Source organism: Caretta caretta, chromosome 1, assembly GCF_965140235.1.
Source record: "Caretta caretta isolate rCarCar2 chromosome 1, rCarCar1.hap1, whole genome shotgun sequence".
Classification (NCBI taxonomy): Eukaryota; Metazoa; Chordata; order Testudines; family Cheloniidae; genus Caretta; species Caretta caretta.
In genome coordinates this window covers 270894226-270916672 of record NC_134206.1, presented here as the reverse complement: position 1 = coordinate 270916672, position 22447 = coordinate 270894226, and the positions used below count along the sequence as shown (strand labels likewise).

The following is a 22447-nucleotide window of genomic DNA, read 5'->3' as shown; positions in this document are numbered from 1 at the left end:
TGCCTCTGCAACCTTAATTTGGCCTCCTTATGTTTATGCATTACAATAGTCTTTAGTTACACGTTCACATATTATTTTTCCCACAGCACCCTTGATTCACTCAGTTCATAGGATGGACCTGCTCTGGAGATGAATCAAAGTTGTGCAGTGAAGGAGACTGTTGCGTCATTTGTTGCAGAAGTGGGAAAGAGTGTAGTTAAAGAAGCAGGAAAAGGATGTTTTCATAGTCAAGACAGCTGAACGCTTCTCTGGGGAACTGGATTCTACCCCTGTGTCTGCCACAGAGATCCTTTGTGATGCTAGGCAAGTCACTTAAACCAAACTTTTCATAGGTTGTCACTACTTGTGCGTTCCTCATTTCCTGGATACCTGACTTGAGTCCTTGGGGTCCAATTTGCAGAAGTGCTAAGCACTTATAGCTGCAATTGAAGTCAATGGGAGCTGTGCTTATAACATATAAAGTGCTACATAATGCGAAGTCCTCCAGAAAATCAGGTCCTAGGCATCTCAAATTGGGCATCCAAAATTAGTGAAAACTTCTGACCTTAATCTCTCTAGGCCTCAGCTCCTTATCTGTAAAATAACCCACCCACCCCCATACACACACACCCCTCACAGGGTAGCTGTGAAAATAAAGTAATGTTTGTGAAGTGATCGCATACTGTAGTGATGAGTGCGATAGGAAAGCTCATAAGGAAATTAATAAGGGTCTTGAAAAAAGGGTTTGAATATTGTGCATTAAACAAGGCCTCGGACCATTCTGAACAAGGAGGAGAAAACAAAATATTGAACAGCTGCTCATTAACTGGACATCCATTCTATGAACGGATCATGTGGGGAAAAAATGTGATTGTGTAACTAAAAACTATCATAATGCATACACACATGGAGCCCACAATTAATGTTCCAGAGGCAACCATAATTCTGGCTTTTCTTTACTTTTGAGGGCTTGACTTTGTAACCTTAACAATGTTCTTTTAATGTAGGTTTTTAGTCCATTTTATATATATTTATACTAGGGCTGTCGATTAATCACAGTTAAGTCGCGCCATTAACAAAAAAATTAATCACAGTTTTAATCACACTGTTAAATAGAATACCAATTGAAATTTTATTAAATATTTTTGGTTGTTTTTCTACATTTTCAAATATATTGATTTCAATTACAACACAGAATACAAAGTGTACAGTGCTCACTTTATATTTTTATTGCAAATATTTGCACTGTAAAAATGACAAAAGAAAAAGTATATTTCAATTCACCTCATACAAGTACTGTAGTTCAATCTCTTTATTGTGAAAGTGTAACTTACAACTGTAGATTTTTTTTTGTTACATAATTGCACTCCCTAACAAAACAATGTAAAACTTTAGCGCCTTCAAGTCCACTCAGTCCTACTTCTTGTTCAGCCAATCGCTAAGAGAAATAAGTTTGTTTACATTTACGGGATATAATGCTGCCTGCTTCTTATTTACCATGTCACCTGAAAGTGAGAACAGGCGTTCACATGGTACTTTTGTAGCATTGCAAGGTATTTAAGTGCCAGATATGCTAAACATTCATATGTCTCTTTATGCTTCAACCACCATTCCAGAGGACATACTTCCATCCTGATGATGCTTGTTAAAAAAAAAAAAGCGTTAATTAAATTTGTGACTGAACTCCTTGGAGGAGAATTGTATGTCTCCTGCTCCATGGTTTTACCTGCATTCTGCTATATATTTTGTGTTATGGTAGTCTCGGATGATGACCCAGCATATGTTGTTTGATTGAAGAACACTTTCACTGCAGATTTGATAAAACACAAAGAAGATACCAATGTGAGATTTCTAAAGATACCTACAGCACTCAACCCAAGATTTAAGAATCTGAAGTGTATTCCAAAATCTGAGAGCGACAAGGTGTGGAGCATGCTTTCAGAAGTTTTAAAAGAGAAACACTCTGATGCAGAAACTACAGAACCTGAACCACCAAAAAAGAAAATCAACCTTCTGTTGGTGGCATCTGATTCAGATGATGAAAATGAACATGCATCAGTCCGCCCTGATTTGGATTGTTATCAAGCAGAATCCATCATCAGCATGGATGCATGTCCTCTGGAATGGTGGCTGAAGCATGAAGGGACATATGAATCTTTAGTGCATCTGGCACATAAATATCTTGCGACGAAGGCTACAACAATGCCATGAAAACGCCTGTTCTCACTTTCAGGTGACACTGTAAACAAGAAGCGGGCAGCATTATTTCCTGCAAATGTAAACCAACTTGTCTGTCTGAGTGATTGGCTGAACAAGAAGTAGGTCTGAGTGGACTTGGAGGCCTTACAGTTTTACATTGTTTTATTTTTGAATGCAGTTTTTTTTTTGTACGTAATTCTACATTTCATAGAATCATAGAATATCAGGGTTGGAAGGGACCTCAGGAGGTCATCTAGTCCAACCCCCTGCTCAAAGCAGGACCAATCCCCAATTAAATCATCCCAGCCAGGGCTTTGTCAAGCCTGAACTTAAAAACTCCTAAGGAAGGAGATTCTACCACCTCCTTAGGTAATGCATTCCAGTGTTTCACCACCCTCCTAGTGAAAAAGTTTTTCCTAATATCCAACCTAAACCTCCCCCACTGCAAATTGAGACCATTACTCCTTGTCCTGTCCTCTTCTACCACTGAGAATAGTCTAGAACCATCCCCTCTGGAACCACCTCTCAGGTAGTTGAAAGCAGCTATCAAATCCCCCCTCATTCTTCTCTTCCGCAGACTAAACAATCCCAGTTCCCTCAGCCTCTCCTCATAAGTCATGTGTTCCAGACCCCTAATCATTTTTGTTGCCCTTCGCTGGACTCTCTCCAATTTATCCACATCCTTCTTGTAGTGTGGGGCCCAAAACTGGACACAGAACTCCAGATGAGGCCTCACCAATGTCGAATAGAGGGGGATGATCACGTCCCTCGATCTGCTCGCTATGCCCCTACTTATACATCCCAAAATGCCATTGGCCTTCTTGGCAACAAGGGCACACTGCTGACTCATATCCAGCTTCTCGTCCACTGTCACCCCTAGGTCCTTTTCCGCAGAACTGCTGCCTAGCCATTCGGTCCCTAGTCTGTAGCTGTGCATTGGGTTCTTCCGTCCTAAGTGCAGGACCCTGCACTTATCCTTATTGAACCTCATCAGATTTCTTTTGGCCCAATCCTCCAATTTGTCTAGGTCCCTCTGTATCCTATCCCTGCCCTCCAGCGTATCTACCACTCCTCCCAGTTTAGTATCATCCGCAAATTTGCTGAGAGTGCAATCCACACCATCCTCCAGATCATTTATGAAGATATTGAACAAAACCGGCCCCAGGACCAACCCCTGCAGCACTCCACTTGACACCGGCTGCCAACTAGACATGGAGCCATTGATCACTACCCGTTGAGCCCGACAATCTAGCCAACTTTCTACCCACCTTATAGTGCATTCATCCAGCCCATACTACTTTAACTTGCTGACAAGAATACTGTGGGAGACCGTGTCAAAAGCTTTGCTAAAGTCAAGAAACAATACATCCACTGCTTTCCCTTCATCCACAGAACCAGTAATCTCATCATAGAAGGCGATTAGATTAGTCAGGTATGACCTTCCCTTGGTGAATCCATGCTGACTGTTCCTGATCACTTTCCTCTCATGTGAGTGCTTCAGGATTGATTCTTTGAGGACCTGCTCCATGATTTTTCCGGGGACTGAGGTGAGGCTGACTGGCCTGTAGTTTCCAGGATCCTCCTCCTTCCCTTTTTTAAAGATTGGCACTACATTAGCCTTTTTCCAGTCATCCGAGACTTCCCCCGTTCGCCACGAGTTTTCAAAGATAATGGCCAATGGCTCTGCAATCACAGCCGCCAATTCCTTTAGCACTCTCGGATGCAACTTGTCCGGCCCCATGGACTTGTGCACGTCCAGCTTTTCTAAATAGTCCCTAACCACCTCTTTCTCCACAGAGGGCTGGCCATCTATTCCCCATGTTGTGATGCCCAGCGCAGCAGTCTGGGAGCTGACCTTGTTAGTGAAGACAGAGGCAAAAAAAGCATCGAGTACATTAGCTTTTTCCACATCCTCCATCACTAGGTTGCCTCCCTCATTCATTAAGGGGCCCACACTTTCCTTGGCTTTCTTCTTCTTGTTGCCAACATACCTGAAGAAACCCTTCTTGTTACTCTTGACATCTCTCGCTAGCTGCAGTTCCAGGTGCGATTTGGCCCTCCTGATTTCATTCCTACATGCCCGAGCAATATTTTTATACTCTTCCCTGGTCATATGTCCAACCTTCCACTTCTTGTAAGCTTCTTTTTTATGTTTAAGATCCGCTAGGATTTCACCGTTAAGCCAAGCTGGTCGCCTGCCATATTTACTATTCTTTCGACACATTGGGATGGTTTGTCCCTGTAACCTCAACAGGGATTCCTTGAAATACAGCCAGCTCTCCTGGACTCCTTTCCCCTTCATGTTAGTCCCCCGGGGATCCTACCCATCCGTTCCCTGAGGGAGTCGAAGTCTGCTTTCCTGAAGTCCAGGGTCTGTATCCTGCTGCTTACCTTTCTTCCCTGTGTCAGGATCCTGAACTCAACCAACTCATGGTCACTGCCTCCCAGATTCCCATCCACTTTTGCTTCCCCCACTAATTCTTCCCAGCTTGTGAGCAGCAGGTCAAGAAAAGCTCCCCCCCAGTTGGCTCCTCTAGCACATGCACCAGGAAATTTGTAAGTTCAACTTTCACGATAAAGAGATTGCACTACAATACTTGTATTAGGTGAATTGAAAAATAGTATTTCTTTTTGTTTTTTTTTACAGGGCAAATATTTGTAATAAAAAATAAAGTTATTTTTTTAAATTGCTTGACAGCCCTAGTCTATACACCCACTCCTTGAGTTCAGACCTCTGCTCCTAGACTGTTCTCTGACATCAAACCATAAAGCTTAGTTTTTAGATAGTCCTAAGCTAGACGAGATGTTGTTTGTCAGTCTTGGCAAGTCTTAATCTTTTCTCAAGACAAACAAAACTGTAGTTTTGTCAGTTGCCACATAGATATATAAGCTTTTTTGGTTTCTTTCCATTTATCATCTGAATTGCTTTTTACTCTATTCTCTCCAATTTAACAATATATTCAAATAAAGATGACCAATGCAATTCAGAATAAATCATACCAAATAAATAAATACCTTGACAGTTAGAATAAGCACATTATAGAAATATCAGAGCTATTAATTTTCCTTTAAAGAACTTTACATTGAGTCTTATATTAAAACTTTATAAAAAATAGTTACTAAAATTTAATGAACTTCATGTTATTTGTGAAATGAATGAAAAAAACTGTGTAATGTGTTATACAAATACCAGTGTTAGATGTTTCTTCATTAGGAGTTAAGAAGAATAAAATAAGAGAGTAGGCATTAAATGGGGAACACGAGCAAAAAGATTAATTTTTAATAATGTCAGAGGAGCATGTATTCCACAGGTTTGGTTTCGACAGACAAATCTCTATGGGATATTAAATATTTGGGGGAAACTTGCTTTGTAAGGCAATTAATACTAGGATCTCAGCATCAGTAAAAACAGACTTTTGCTGGTTACTAGTTTTCCATCCAGTTACAAAAAGCCATTATCTGAATAGGGAAGAAAGTAGTTATAAATTGTTTATAAGTACAAATAAAGGCATAGTGCAAATACAAGATGACATCTGTCTTAACTAATAAGGAGGGATTGATCAAACTGCATTTGCAAGGAAGAAAACATTCTCAGATTTTTGAAAAACAGTATTATGCATGTGCTCAGTTAGTTAATTGCTCTGGACATTTAAATTACGGTTTTGAAATATTCCTGTTTGTAGCATTTACAAACAACTTCAGGCTTAACTGCATGTTTAAAATATTCTATCGGAATATTTAGCGCTTAATGGCTACTCTGTTACAAGTAAAATTAATTCTGGGAAATTGTTGTGAAACCAGACAAAGCAACCAGCCAGATCTATTAGCAAGATACACTAAATGTATTTGCATAGTCACCTCCCATTTTGCTGCATGGGGGTAAATCCTAAAACTTAATCAAATAAGGACCACAAACAAAAGTCTCTATATAATTCCAGTGAATACAGGTAAATCATTCTGCTTCTACAATGAAAGAGCATACTAACAAAACTTAGTTTGCCATGCAAAAAATCGATAGGACTTATAAAACTAGCTGGGAAGAAAAGAAATAATTAAAATATAGACCTAGCTTAGTGTTAAAAATTTCCTGAATTAATACATTTTATCATTGAACTTTATTTTAAATAGATTTAGAGATGAAGGAATTAAATTAAAACAGCACAAAATGCCTCCTATTTTAATCCTTTGGAACTATGATAGTACGTAACTAAAGAGGAGTTCTTCCATAAAGGCTATACTTTCCCTTCCTCTTACCCTCACTCCTCAGCCCAGCATGTAGTCTGCTTATCTTTTTGAAGCCTTTTGATTGAAAGGTGACTGACTCCACTCACTTTTGATTGACAAAGATCTGACCGTAAATCTCCATGAAACCAATTATTTTATATGTAAATGTAACAACTGAAATTACATTATTGCAAGCCTTACAGATTTTTGTACAGATTTTTGATGTTTAACGAAGCATTTCTTAAAAACAAGTTGCACATTATAAGTGAGCTTTGTCACGTGCGCGCCGACAGAGTGAATAATGAAATGACATCTGAAACATTCCCTGGGGAAAAAGTGACAGGCAGGACTGAACTCAAATGGTTACTTACTTTTGAGCTGACTGAGGATCATCTGCTTTGAATATGTAAAATAAAGTGTTTTTGTGCAGTAAATGGAATATTTTAGACTCTGAGTTTTCATCCTTTACTTCAGAGACTGTGAATCCCAGTAGAGGCTGACTCTCCAGTGCTGCAACATCCTAATTTAAACACACAAGCACAAAATTAGCTCTTATAATATTACAGTCCTGATGTGATATTTTATAAATCTTTAAGCACCACACTATTGCATCCAGTTATTTTAAGTTTATAATAATTTACAGTTCATATTCCACAAAACCGTGTTTCTTGTCATTTCCTCATACATGATTTAATGAACAAGAGACAGCAAACCTCTCAGATTTGGTTTCTCTCTAACTCCTTGTCACTTTCTTGTCATCTAGCACTGATCTCTTTGTCCTGCTACAGTCTCACCACCATACTTAACACTATCTGGAATGGAACAGCCTTCTTGTATCTCTTCATTCCATTTCAAATCTTGGTTTAAAGGTATCCTTTTCCCCTTCCCCATACTGCTCAACTCCATCCTCCCCTTAGGTACTCTCTCTAATTTAATAATTCTATAGAGCAGTTTAGAATAGATTTTGCATGACAAATGACAAAAAATAAAGTTGCATTGAACTACACTGCCAACAAGTAAGCTCCTACACTACATGCAAGTGAGATCACAGAAGAAGAAGTGTACCTAGACACTGATAAACATCCGGTGAACTCCTCAATTGATGGTTGCTAAGACAAAAAGGTGTGACATTTTAACCTATCAAAGTAAATCTAGAAAAAAGACTTTTCAGAAGGGACATGATGAAAGTATATAAAATAATGAAGGGCCTAAACAAGGTAGATGGGAGCTCCCTGACTCAATGCAAGAACAGGGGGACATTCAATGAAATTAGAAGGGAGCAAATTCAAAACTGATAAAACTAAATACTTTTTCACAGAACACAGAGTTGCCACAGGATGTTTTTGAGGCCAAGAATTTAATAAAATTCACAAAGGGATTAGACATTCATATGGACAACAAGAATATCCAGTTATTATAATTAATAACAACAAAATTTTGGAAGGGATATTACTAGGGCTGTTGAATTAATCGCAGTTAACTCATGCAATTAACAAAAAAATGAATAGTGATTAATCACACTGTAAACCATAAAATATCAATTGAAATGTATTAAATATTTTTGGATGTTTTTCTACATTTTCAAATATATTGATTTCAATTAAAACAAAATACAAAGTGTACAGTGCTCACTTTATATTATTTTTATTACAAATATTTGCACTGTAAAAATGATAAACAAAAGAAATAGTATTTTTCAAGTCATCTCATACAAATACTGTCGTGCAATCTCTTCATCATGAAAATGCAATTTACAAATGCAGGCTTTTTTGTTATGTAACTGCACTCAAAACCAAAACAATGTAAAACTTCAGAGCCTACAAGTCCACTCAGTCCTACTTCTTGTTCAGCCAATCGCTAAGAGAAACAACAAGTTTGTTTATATTTACAGGAGGTAATGCTGCCCACATCTTAATTACATCTTAATTACAATGTCACCCAAAAGTGAGAACAGGCATTCACATGGCACTGTTGTAGTTGGCGTTGCAAGATATTTACATGCCAGATGCACTAAAGACTCATGTGTCCCTTCATGCTTCAGCCACCATTCCAGAGGACATGCTTCCATGCTGATGACGCTTGTTAAAAAAAACAATGCGTTAATTAAATTTGTGACTGAACTCCTTGGGGGAGAATTGTATGTCTCCTGCTCTGTTTTACCTGCATTCTGCCATATAGTTCATGTTCTAGCAGTCTCAGATGATGACCTAGCCCATGTTGTTCATTTTAAGAACACTTTTAATGCAAATTTGACACCAATGTGAAATTTCTAAAGATAGCAACAGCACTTGACCCCAGATTTAAGAATCTGAAGTGCCTTCCAAAATCTGAGAGGGACGAGGTGTGGAACATGCTTTCAGAAGTCTTAAAAGAGCAACACTCTGATGGAGACTCAACAGAACGCAAACCACCAAAAAAGAAAATCAACCTTCTGCTGGGTGGCATCTGACTCAGATGATGAAAATGAACTTTTCATTTCATCACCACACTGCTTAGGATCATTATCCATCAGAACCCGTCATCAGCATGGAAGCATATTCCCTGGAATGGTGGTTGAAACAGGAAGGGACATATGAATCTTTAGTGTATCTGGCACGTAAATATCTTGCAAAGCCAGCTACAACTGTGCCGTGCAAAGGCCTGTTCAAAGGAAACCTGTTCAGGTGACACTGTAAACAAGAAGCCGGCAGCATTGTCTCCTGCAAATGGAAACAAACTTGTTTGTCTGAGCGATTGGCTGAACAAGAAGCAGGACTCTAAAGTTTTAGATTCTTTTATTTTGGAATGTAGGGTTTTTTTGTACATAATTCTACATTTGTAAGTGCAACTTTCATGATAAAGAGATTGCACTACAGGACTTGCAAGAGGTGAACTGAAATACTATTTCAATCAAAAATATCTATCAAGTGAGCACTGTACACTTTGAATTCTGTGTTGTAATCGAATATATTTGAAAATGTAGAAAACATCCAAGAATATTTAAATAAATGGTATTCTATTATTAATTGCGCAATTAATTTTTTTTTAACCGCGTGATTAATTTTCTTAATTGCAGGACAACCCTAGATATTACATCTCCACACCAATCTCTAACTATTGGGAGATTTGGGTGAGAGTTTGGAATGGGTATGAGAGTTTGGAGTGGGTCTCATCCCCCATCTGTCTAATATGGGGTTCTTACACCTTTGTCTGAAGCATCTGGTGCTAGCCACTGCCAGAGACAGGATACTGGACTAAATGGATTTAGTCTGACTCTGTATGGCAATTCCTAAATTCCGACATTTGGATACAAGAATATCTACATTTGAGAACACTTAACTACTCTTGAGGAAGGAAGGACTAGATTATAAACTTCAAAGTTCCCATTTGGATATGACCTTTCTGAAGATTATTATTTCCTTAGGTCTGAAATCAGTCTGGGGCTCTGCAGAGAATGTCAGCAAGTTCCAACAGGGAGACAAGCTGACAGAGAGAGGCTTTCTGTGCAAGAGTCTACAGGGAGTTAGTCCTACCAGGGTCTCCTCATGGAAGATGGTTAAAGGTGGTAAGCTAGATAGTCTTTTTTATTGTTTTTAAGGTCTGATTTCTCTGAAATGCTTCGTTCCAAATAAATGATACTTTGCTTTCAGGAGGCTGTTTGGTCACTGATTACCACTTTCATTGCCGCACAGAGTACAGGATTGCAGGGTCTCGGCGTAAATCAGATCTGCTCAGGCAAATTACAATTGGTACTAGAGGACTGCAACCCAGGGCCTGGCGAGAGTAGGAGAATTGTGTGATTCTATCCAGAACCAGGTGACAGCTAGGAGCCTGACACCTGGGAAGAGGTGCTCAGGAAGGGTCAGAGGTGCAATTTGCCTGGTAACTGTGATGGATGGCAACTGTGCTTTCTATAGTTTGCTCCATAACTGACTTATAAATAATTGCAAAAGGTTTAAAAAACCAAGGTTTTTAAAAAATTTTCAGCAAGGTATTTGGACAATATTGTAAAGAGGTAGTGTATATGACAGATACTTGATAAACACCCATCTTCCTTCGTCTGGGCTGAAATTTATGGAGCTCACATCCATGCTTCAATAAGATTAACACATTGCTGAGCAAAATGGAAATGACATAAGTGTTGTCACATTTGCTCTTTTCTAGCTGGAGCACCAGGCATTAGGAGACTGTTGCAGAGTGGAGGAGGCAGGCTGAGAAGCCAGGTGTATTCAAGTCTGCTCTCTCCAAACATCCACAGTACATCAGGTGGAAGCAACAAGCTGAGATGCTCCAGTGTGCTTGCATGCTGTTGGCATCTGCCATTATTCCAAACTGAGGCAGCAAAACAGATAATATCTACTTGAAAAGGTCACTATTGTGACTCAGTTACCATGTTTTCAGAAAGGCGCATCATCTAGTTAACAACTGAACACCTCACAGATTTTTCCATCTCTTTCAGGGAAGACTCAAAGTGCTATACTGCAGTGAGATAGATTAATTTATGGGTCTCATTACTGAGCATTCCTTTAAAATAGGAAAAAAAAAATTCCATGCTTCCTTACCTCACTAGCAGCATACGTGTATAGCACCTTATTTTTTATGACAAACCACAGGTGTTTCCATGGTTTTTTGCAGCCCTTTGATCTATATAAATAGCCACTCATTGAGGAGTCTTCTGTATTTGCCGAAACCTGAAATAAAAACAAATGGAGGATGTGTGGGGGTACCTGGCTTTTTCAGCACACAGTTCTTCTTTGATATTTCTAAGATACTCCTATAACCCTAAATACTACTAGGTGCACCTAAACCTCTCTCTAAGCACCTAACCCTCAATTTCTCCCGAAAAGAAACTGATACAGGTTTTTATTCAGCGGAGACCATAACAATAAGTACAGCATAAACAAGGCAAAGGAAACCAATTATGCTCAGCCCTCCATCCCATGTTTTTTTTTTAGGTACTATATCAAGAGGACCAGCTGTTGCAATTGCTGAGATATGGATTGTGTCTTTTGGCGGTACAGGAATATAGTTCAAATATGCCATAAATAAGATTCAGCCCTTAACAGATTAACACTTTAGGCTACGCTGTACAGCCTTCAAGGAGAACAGCTGCACATTTTCCTCCGAGGCCTGGGAAATCTCTGGAACCAAGTTTACCAGATGTGAAGCCAGCTATAATTGAAGAGCTTGATTTGCTGCATACAAACTTCAACATCTGGGTCTTTTGAAAAAATAATTGGTAAGCCGGTAGAGCATATGTCCATAAAATATCATGAAAACAAAAAAAGGTATATGATTTCAACTTACTTTAATTTATACTTAAAGAGGAAGATATTCCAAAAAAAAAAATCAGTGAAAATGATCCCAAATTTACAATTTGTACTTGGAGAAAGTAGAATTAAAAAAAATAGAGCTGACTTGTGAAAGAGTTGGCAGATCTGTAAGAACCAATTAAACCATTGCTCGATCACCAGCACCTAGGAAATCATATCCCCAGGAAAACATCTATATTGGTAAATCTCCGAGCTCATAGGGATGAGGCAGATACAGGCCTGCCTGAAAAGCCACCCCCCTCCCCAAAACCATGATTCTGAGACAGATACTTTCCACTCTGTCACAGTTAAGCCTTTCACCCAAACTGTTCAGCATTTAACTGCTGAGTGCCAAATTATAAAAGAGAAATTAGAACAACTGTCTAACTGTCTGTCTAAAACAGAACAGCTGAAGAAAGAGGAACTTTCCTCTGTGTGCACAGATGAGTAATTGCTGTTTTCCTATTATTTCAGCTGCAATTTTTTGCTAGCTCTGCAATTTAAAAGAAATTATTTCAGAGAGTTTGGACTTTTGTAAGATAGTTGAGATAATGTTCGTGGACTGACCCAAGACCTCAACTGTCTTAAAATATTTGGACCTGCAGACTCTTTGGTTATATATTTTGAGACGCATGGACTTTGAGCCTGAAATTATTGGAATGGGAGTCTCTTTGTTTGCATTGAAGTGGTCTAATCCATCCCCAGTGAGTGATGCCAGAAGGGAAGTGCCCCATTCTGGTTTGCCAAGGGACTACTGATAAGGTGGTCCCTCTTGGATCTCCTCATGAAACTAAAAGCAAAGGAGAATCCATTGCTGCTGGTCATGGTTGCTGGCTATGCAATGCCATCCTGCTTGACAAAGAGGGTTATGCTTCCCTCCACCACTCAGGCTGGCTGCCACAGGGTAACAGTCTAGCAACACCAAATATTTGACATTTACAAGCAAATACCTTCTAACCTGCTAGCCAGTTCATTGATATTAAATGACAGAACCAAGAAAACCACTGACTACTAATCTTTTCAACCATGTACTACTTTCCTGAGGCTGAATGAAATAATCACTCAGCCATCTTATGTAAGTATTGACCTTTTTGGTTTGGTCCCTGCCCACTCACTTTCTAAAATATCACACACACATCTCCTATGCATTAGGAGTTGTATGCTTAAATCCTAAAATTGTTTTCACCTATACTCTTGTTAGCTAGTTAAATGTAACGATCTAGCACATCTTGATTTGTACTGCAATGTTCCATATAACTCAGTTTGGAGAGAGGGAGAAGAGAGATTGTTGCCTAACCACCTATAATTTGGGCAGACTACATTAGTTGGCATCAGAGCTATAGTCTCAACATTGACTTCAACCTGGCAGTAATTTGAACCTCCCTGTACCAGCCATTCAGGTGGAGTATAAATATATCATTCAGAGCCAAGATTGATAATGCCATATTATTTTGGGGGCTGATAGCTAAGAAGACTGCTGCCTTAAGAACTCCAAATCATCACACAAAGCTTATTAACAACTGCTATTTAATGTGATTTAATCAACCAGTTAATTAGTCTGATTCTATGATCTAACATTAACCCACTCTCTGATTAATGGATTCTCCTTTGCTTTTAGTTTCATAGATTAATCTGATTTGTTGGCATGCATTTTATTTTATGCTTTTCGCTTACTTTAGATAATGAAATATACAAAATTAGAAGATTGTGTGAATCAGACATTTTTCCCTCCAGACATTAGGATTGAGCAACTGAGGAATCTGTGGGTAGGTAACAGATATGATTGTGTCCCACCTAGTGGTGGTTCATAAAACTGCCTTGACAGTTCTGATATCGTGACCTACAAAATTCCACTTTTTAGTTGCTGTTGCTTTTTACATACACGTACATGCACAGTCTCCAGAGATTTTCATTTTATTTCCGATTTACATAAGATCTATAAGAAATCCCAGATGTGCAATAGATGTTTTTTTCATATGTTGCAACCAAGAATTGTTGTTCACTGCAAATAACAATGGCCATTATCCCACTGAAGAACACTTTGGCCCTCCTCACCCCTATTGAATAGTGGCTTATTTCACAAGTGGCCCCTTCATTTTTTAATAGGGCTACTTGAGGAACAGGACATGTACGCAGCACAAATTAGGATTTTAAAAAAATAGGAAATGCACACCATCACATTATGCCACTGAAACTGTGGTGACTATAAGTAGACTGCACAAGGCATCACTGTACTTCCATCAGTGTGCAGTCAGCCTGCCCAGGATACTAATACTAAACCTTATTGGGTGCTTAACAAGGCATATGAAACAACAGAATGCAGCCATGATACCACTATGGCACACATGCAAAGGTGGAATCCACTGGTCAGCCACTGAAGTACTAAGACACATACTGGCCCAAATGGAACTGCACTAGTTTACACCAGCAAAAAATTTGCCACACAGTATTTCAACATGCTTCTCAAGCTGTTGTCTTTCCCAAACTCTAAGATTTCTTGGTACAGCACAATCCCAATGAACAATTCACTCAGACAATACGAAATATATTCAGACATTCAGGAGTGTGGATAATTGGAACTCAACAGGTAGAAAGCCAATAAAACACAGGGACATGCTACCTAGTGGTTCTGAACATGGGAATAACACAACAGAAATTCCTATCAACTGATAAAACTGAGAAATGAAAACCCTGAGGAAGTTACATTCTTAATAATATTTCTTATTAAACAGCATGTTCATATTTCCACCATAAAACAGCCTGACATTAGATTGCGGATCTAATATTCAACATACCTATCCAGAAAACAGGTTGCGAAGTGGTGCAATTTTAAACTATGTTCTCAATTCGAACAATTATCTTTGCAAGTAACAGATCTTTTTCTGGATGAACATTACATTACCAGTTCAAATATTTACAGCATTCACACACCATTCAAGCTCTGAGTAGTACTTTCGGTGACATTTTCTAGAAAGGAACATGTCTAAAGAAAAATTAACAGGCGCTAAGGAGGGCCCTAGCTGTCTGCGCCAAACCTCACGTGGAATGTTGACGCAGCAGAATGACGGGCAATATACTGAAAGTCTTGTGTAAAATTTCTTACAAGATGCTTACGAAGGGATACATCAAAACGTGAGCAACTCAAAGCTGCAGGGAGTGCAAAGAAGGCTTCCCACAGCAGGAAAAGGAATGAATATATATATATATATATTTTTTTTTTCAAACTGCAATAAATTAGATTAACTACATTTTATGTTTTAGCAAGGAAATTTTTTCCAGCCCTTGCAGCGGTAGCTTGGTTTTTACAGCATGAAATCCATTACACCCTTTTGCTCTTTCCTAAAGGACAGGAAAAGATTCTCCCTCATAAGAGTGATCTAAAAATATCTTCACCTCAGTTTCTCTGAGAGGTACAGTGGTATTAAAAAAATTCAGAGCCCAATCCTGAATTTCTTGTGCACCAAAAACTTCCTTTGCATCCAAAGGGAATTTTGGGTGCATAAGGAACACAGGAACTGTTCCTAGGTCAGTCATTGCTACCCAGGAATCTATTCTATTTTCCTCAGGTTTTAAAATGATACCGCTGCCAGTGTGAATTTGAATGCGTGTATCATATGGTGCTGTTTCCAGGTCACATGCACTCCCTCTTTAGGAGGGGAAATCCAAGACTGTGAGAGGGATTCTCACCCTTGGAAGACTGGGAGATGGTGTGACCAAAACACAGAATATTGCACAGAACACTAAGGGTTTTAGTGGAATATAGGCAGCCTTTTTAGATGCCAATTTAGATGTGTTGTTTGTGTTTCACTGATCTCTGTTGGAATGCATGACTGCCACCTTGAGACACTCACAGAAAACAAGTCGAGTATCTCGTGAAGCTAACGTCAATGAGCAAAGCTTTTAACAATGTAAATGCAGTGACTCCATAATGTCTATTTGAGCCCTTAAGAAAAACTGAAAATAAAATCATATTATGAGATGTAATCCATCAAATCTTCTTGTGTTTGCATGTCCCAGGAGGCCTACATGAGAACCAATACATAAAATAACAGGCAAACACACCTTTGGATTCTAAATGATCCCTGCCATTGGCAGATGGAGTTAATCTACATATGTAAAACTCATGCTGCCGCTTGCCAGTGGTGCAGGACTGCTTTTATTTTTAGAAAAAATTTTTTCCTTTTGGTTGACCTCATAGAGCAAAGAATTTGCATATTGCCATCAGCCATGACTGAAATGAAGTTTTGTTCTTGTAGTTTACACCATCATGGTAGAAATTGTTAAAATGCCAAAAAGCCAACACTAGTAGCTAAGCGAAGAGAAACAAGGTGAACCATATATATTTCTATCACAGTTCTACTGACAAAGAACAAGGCTGTCTTACCCATTGTTAGCACACCCATAATAACAAACAATGCCACCACCTAGCTCTTATGTAGCACTTTTCCACAGTACATCATTTTAATAAATATACTAGAGCTTTTCACATTGCCTCCCCATTTTGTCTTCTGTATACTGCCCTGCACTTGTAGAGACCCAGCCTCCATTCTGATCCTAAAATACAGCTGCTAACTCACTCAACTCCATATAATACTCATTACGGCTACAAAAATTACATGGACGATGCGCCTCCATCGAGGCTGGAAGGAAGACTTCTGTAATCACTGGAGGTTAGATACAGGCCTGTGCACCAGAATAAGAGGTCAGAACACTCCTAGGGCCTGGTCTACACTGGCGGGAGCGCGCAGGGTGCAGTATCGATCTAAGTTACGCAACTTCAGCTACGTGGTGTCTCACCCTGGTGGAGTACCGGAGTCGATGGGAGAGCGCTCGGTGGTTAATTTATTGAGTCTAGACTAAATCGACCCCTGCTGGATCGATCGTTGCCCGTCGATCCAGCGGGTAATGTGAGCTACCTGGACTTTGAGTCCATACACATACAATTAATAGGGTGTTCGCTTACTCCCATACCATCCCACCCTCCAGTGCAGGTGGGTGGGGAATGGGCTCCATCCCCTCCCCCCTTTGTACTGGCCAGGGCAGCTGAGTTGGTCTGGGGTGGTGTTGAATTTGCTGTTGGTATAATCCAACAGTAAATTAGTACCTCCCTGGAGGGGGTTGGAAGGGAGGAAAATCAAGGGAGAATTTCTGATTCAAAAGTATCTGACCACAATGCCTCCTGGGGTGCTATGGCTCCATCTAAAGTCACAATCAAGCCCCAAGTCTACCCTATAACTAAATTTCAGATGTTTTATTGAGCTATGTCTACACCTTCATTCCCTCCCCGCCGGCCCCAGTGCAGACCTGCTGCGGCCGGCCCCTCCCGGCTGGTCCAGGTCCACTGGAGGTGCTGCGGCTGGGGAGGGGCGCCTCTCTCCTGGCACCGAGCTGCTGCGGCGAGAGAGGGCTGGGGGGGGAGGGGCGCGTCTTTCCCCACTGTAGCCCCAGGGCAGCCTGCACCCCAAACCCCTCATCCTCAGTCCCACCCCAGAGCCTGCACCCCCTAGCACCCTAACCCTCTTCCCCAGCCCTGAGCCCCCTCCCGCACTCCTCATCCCCAGTAAGAGCCCTCAATCCCCCCACACCCTAACCCTCTGCCCTAGCCCTGATCCCCCTCTCACACTCCAAACCCCTCAGCCCAATCAATTTTGTTATGGGCACCAATATGGAGGTGATGTATCTCACACCACCTCCATATTGGTGCACATAACAAAATTCATTCCGCACTTTACTCCTTAAAAAATTAGCGGGAACCCTTGTCCACACTACAGCCTATGTTGGCATAACCTACATCGCTCAGTGGTGAGACCCCCTCCCGCCCCGAGTGACATAAGTGCTCGTGTGCGCAGCCCTATGGTGGCAGGAGAGCTATGATCAGTACAACTGCAGCGCTGTACGCATACACATGGCCATTGTGTCACCAGAAAAACTCCCCTTTCCTTTAAATGCAGTGTCTGAAAAGGATCACCGAACAGTTTATTTTATTGTTATTAAACATGGATGGTTTAACACTGATGAGAGGTAAAGTTTAAGGGAAACACTTACTTCTTTGAGAGCAGCAGGAATTTTTTTCTGTTTTCTTCCAGACGGAATACTATGTAACACTGTAGACAAGGCACTGGATGGAGATTTATGGTTCACTGGGGATCCGCTCTTAGGAGTGAAGTGGTTATCTAAAATGTATATAGCATGCACAGTGCTTTTATGTTGCAGACGACTAACATATGCATAGTGTTCCTTACAAAAAGTTTTAAACACAGCTATAATTTCTGTTCGGTGTAAGGTCATTTTTTTTAAAAAAACACAGTTAATCTTTGAAACACTGCATATGATATTGTATTTCCGAATCATATTAAACTCAACAGGAATTTTGCCTCTCAGTATTGCCAAAAGTTACAGTATCATGACTCAGAGCCCCCAAAATCATGAGATTGGACCAAAAAAATCATGAAGTTTATTTAAAAAAAAGTATAAATCCTGTTTTTGAACTCCCCCTGCCCACTCCCCCATGTGTACAAGACAATTACAGGGTGAAAACTCAACCTTAAATACACACAACATATTCCCACACACAAAATGCAGGCCCCAATTCCCCTCTGCAGCTGCTTCCTGACTCCTCCCCACTACCCAAAAACCCAGTGGCAGGGGCTCCTGCTGCTCCCCACTCCCACCCAGCCAGGTCCTGCAGACCCCAACTCCCTGAGCATGCTTTCTCTCCCCAACTCAGGCCCCCTCCCCCAATCTCCTCAGCAAGGTCCTACAGGCTCCCACACCCTCCCCCCTCCATTCCCCAGGCATCAATAGTGGCTCCCTGTGGCCAGCCTGCAGGTAAGAGGGCTGTCCCGGGGGCCTAGCTCCATTAACTCCCCCTTCCTGCTTGTGGTTGAGGGGTGGTGATTATTATTAGTATGGATTATGTATGTTACTCTAGTGCCTAGGAGTCCTAGTCATAGACCTGGACCCCATTGTGCTAGGTGCTGTACAAACGCAGAACAAAAAGGCAGTCCCTGCTCCAAAGAGATTACAATCTAAGTATAAGGCAAAACAATACAGATGGATATAGGCAGACAGACGGGGGAGTACAAGGAAACAATGACAATACTGGTCAGCATGACAGGCTGCTATTCAAGCAGGGTGGGAAGTGATAGGGTGCTCTGTTCTGCTGCACCTGCTCTGTGACTGACACAGCTCAGGATGCAAAGGGTGCCCCAGTACACTAGACAACTGCTACAGCTACCTGCAGCACAGCATCCACTAGCAGCTGAAGGTGGAAATGGCAGGTGGCCCAGGCAAAGCTCCTGTGCAGCCTCTGCTTTACAACAAGAGCCCTGGAAAAGTCACCTTGAGATCACAAAACTCATAATACTGCAAATATCAACAACACTGATCTCTGGGTCCAAGAGGAAGGACAGACCAGTGGTTAGGTGTTAGCCTGGCATTCAGGAAACCTGCCTTCAGTTCCCTGCTCTGCTACAGACTTCTTGTGTGACCTTGGGCAAGTCACTTGGTGTCTCTGTGCCTCAGTTCCCCCTTCTGTAAAACGGGTTACTAGTACTTCCCAACCTCACAGGGGTGCTGGGAGGATAAATGTAGTAAAGACTGTGAGGTGCTCAGATACTGTGGAAATGGGGGCTATATAATTATAAGAGAATTATTATATAATATATAAGAGATGGATAAAAAAAGTTTTCTTTTACCTTGTTTCTGTAGTTCTTTGAAACAATGATCACATACTCTTGCTGGTTGGTTTTTCATATAGTCTAAGCCATGTTTATTTGTGGAACACGCTTGGCAGACAATCTGAAAACATGTAAAACGTTATTATATAGCATCTACAACCACACGCACGCCAATCCCTTAAAGACTTATATTTGAGTTTCTCTCAGCCCATGCTATTAAGCCCCAAACAAGTAACAATTTTACAACATGAGGGTTTGGAGGAACACGTATGCTAATTCACAGGGATGTTCCACACAAAACACTCTTTCCAGAACTGATTTTACATGACTGACAATATTCTATCGTTATATCATTTTCTGATTTTGTACAGAACATTTTGAATAAATAAAAATTTGAGAATGCGGGGTGAGACTACTGGAATAGTGAGAACTATCAAATTTATGGACTAGCAAAGTGTAAATTAGCAAATTGTTATTGTATTGTCAAATCTCATCTACAAGTTTACTAAGAAACATGCTCCGTTTTTAAAAACTTGTATTTTTAGATCATCACAATATCTATCTAGTTATATTACCCTCTTGTCTGTGTTATGGAGAAATTGATGTGTTTCAACTATACTGAAGACTGAATTCCCATTTGACTAAAAAGTAAGATGTGAAATATGACTATTCCAAGACAGCAATGAAATATACAATAGTTTTTTTTCTAGTTTCATGGGTATGCATTGTTTTGAAGTCTCTCAAAATGGGTCCAACCTTAACTCTCAATCAGTAAAAGATATTTTGAATATTTAAGTTACTTGTCTTGGTTTGCATTGTGCTACTGAAGGAGTGAGGGACATATACTATTTTTTTCTCCTGAAATGTAAAATATGACCAGGAGGACTGAGTAGGTTTAACTAGAGCAGCGGACTAACAACATTATTTCCTACTCTAAATATCCTTGTTATTTTCATTTAAGACACAATGTTCTCCCACTATAGCAATATTGCCAATGTGTTTTAATGCAATCAAATTCTCCCTATATGGAAACAAAAATCTTGAATGAGTCTTGCAAAAGAAGGAAGTTACAAGATCACCCAACCTTTCCACATGCCCTGCAGTGATGTCTTCTCCAGGTCAACGTGAATTCACTAGTACAGATCATACACATAGTGGCTCTAGTATCAGGAACCCAGATGGGAGCCTTTGATCCGAGAGGACTATCTTCATCCTCTTTCTCTGGATCAGCCTGAGAAAATGGAGGTGGAACTCCATTAAATTACAAACAGTAATGTATTTTTCACCACTGAATCATCAAGGTTAAATACAAGTATTCTGTTTCCCAATGTTTCTCCATTCACGTAACTGGTCAGTGTCTTAAATACAGATTCTCTGCTGGTTCACCAGCGACATTATCACAATTGAGCTCTAAAAGAAGATGGTGAAATTATTTCATTGGGTCATACAGATGCTAATAAAGCTCTATTTCAGTGCTGCCAATTCAGATATTGAAGGGAATATCTTCAATATCTCCAGGGAAGGGAGGTCCGGCAAATTCCGGCATTTCTCTCTCTCCTCCCCATACCCAGGGATCCCATTCTGGTCCCTGTTCTCGTCTCCCAACTCCTGTCACATAGGGCATGAGCTGGTGCCACCAGGAATTGAGTTCTCGATGGACTCCACTGCACTCCACCATACAGGAACAGACTCCCTCCCTGCGTACCACGTTGCAACATCATTTGGTTCAGCCACCTCTCCAGCTGTACCAAGGGGTGGCCAGGTCAGATTTCAGTGGCGTTTAGACCACACAGCTGCAGCAATGCTAGGGACTATTCAAGCCGCAGCGGTATTTATTTAGTACAGGACTACTGCTTAAGTGATCAGATCATGCCTCACCCCTCAGCTCCATTGCTTAGGTCACTTTCAGCAAGTGCAAAAACCTTGGCGAGGGAATGGGAGTTTTCGCAGCCCACATTGGCACCACTGCTCTGCTTGTTTAGTTCCAAGATATTCCAATTTGTTTACATCCATTGTCTTAGCTAGAGTTACTCTATTTGAAGTACTAGAATGGATATCTAACCCTTTTTCTCATGTTCTTAGGATTACTGAGAACCTACATCTGAATTTTTCTTAATGAACAAATGAAACTATGGAACATATACATCTCAAATTCTGTTTTATTATTACTTGCCACTTTTCTAAAGTGCTGTGCTAAATTTTAATACTTAGTAGAAATTATATTCATGCCCAAAGAAATCAAAGAGAATGGTGTGGTATACCTCTTCAAGACTTTTACTTGGGTTAAATGTGATTCTCTTCTTTGTATAGTCTTCAATTGATCTGGAGATGGCTTCTAGCCATTCATCTCTTTCTGTAGCAGAACTGTTGGTGTCAAAGACATTGAAGTATGGTTAACATTAAACATTTCTAAAAACTGACTCTGGCTATGGCATGGTTTTTGCCAGGCACAAATCACGTTATTTCTTTTTTGTTTTTAATGACTATTAGTTTAGATTATATTAGGTTGATGTGGGAGTATTAGAGAGAGAAGGAGATTTAGAGCATGGATCTGAAGGCAACTGTGCGATACATAGGATCAGGCAGGACAATTCCAGATGTAAGGGGCAACATAGAAGAAAACCTGAAGGCCCTCATGCACGGGGGATACAAAGAGGATAGCATCAGAATTCGTAGAATGCTGGTCTAATCTGTGAAAAAGATGGGACAAGATATAGGCAGGAGCAGAACTATGTACTATTGGCCCTTTGACTACCCTTCCCTTTGGGAAAAGAATATTTTGCCAAATCCAAATATTTACTTATGTTGTTTTTTTATCCAGTGAGTAAAAAACATTATGCATTAGTTTTCGAATATTCATGTCTCCAGTCAACTTCTATGGCTCAGAGATTCTGACTAAAGTTTTCAAAATTAGGTTGCCTTTAATTACCCTGCTAAATCTGTATTTAAGCAACTAAATTATAAGTGGCCCAATTTTCAGAGGTGCTGGCTGAGCATCCATTGTGCACATTGACTTCAGTGGGACTACTAACATGAGTGCACAATCCAGTCCCTAATCCTGCAAACATTCAGCAT

General features: G+C 40.3%; 1 protein-coding gene across 2 annotated transcripts in view; it reads right to left on the bottom strand.

The window, feature by feature from the left end:
* Window positions 1-22447, bottom strand: part of FGD6 (FYVE, RhoGEF and PH domain containing 6) — a 105005-nt gene that overhangs the window by 2289 nt on the left and 80269 nt on the right. Inside the window, exons 15-21 of one of the 2 annotated variants that reach the window (XM_075124278.1) lie at window positions 21634-21736; window positions 20457-20603; window positions 19391-19493; window positions 17739-17866; window positions 10944-11072; window positions 6774-6922; window positions 1687-1786 (exon numbers count right to left, since the gene is read on the bottom strand). In XM_075124278.1, coding sequence (XP_074980379.1) covers window positions 1702-1786; window positions 6774-6922; window positions 10944-11072; window positions 17739-17866; window positions 19391-19493; window positions 20457-20603; window positions 21634-21736 — 844 coding nt within the window. In that variant the 3' untranslated portion in view covers window positions 1687-1701. Of the gene's footprint in view, window positions 1-1686; window positions 1787-6773; window positions 6923-10943; window positions 11073-17738; window positions 17867-19390; window positions 19494-20456; window positions 20604-21633; window positions 21737-22447 lie in introns of those variants that run through there. The other variant, XM_048835541.2, reaches the window with a different exon arrangement.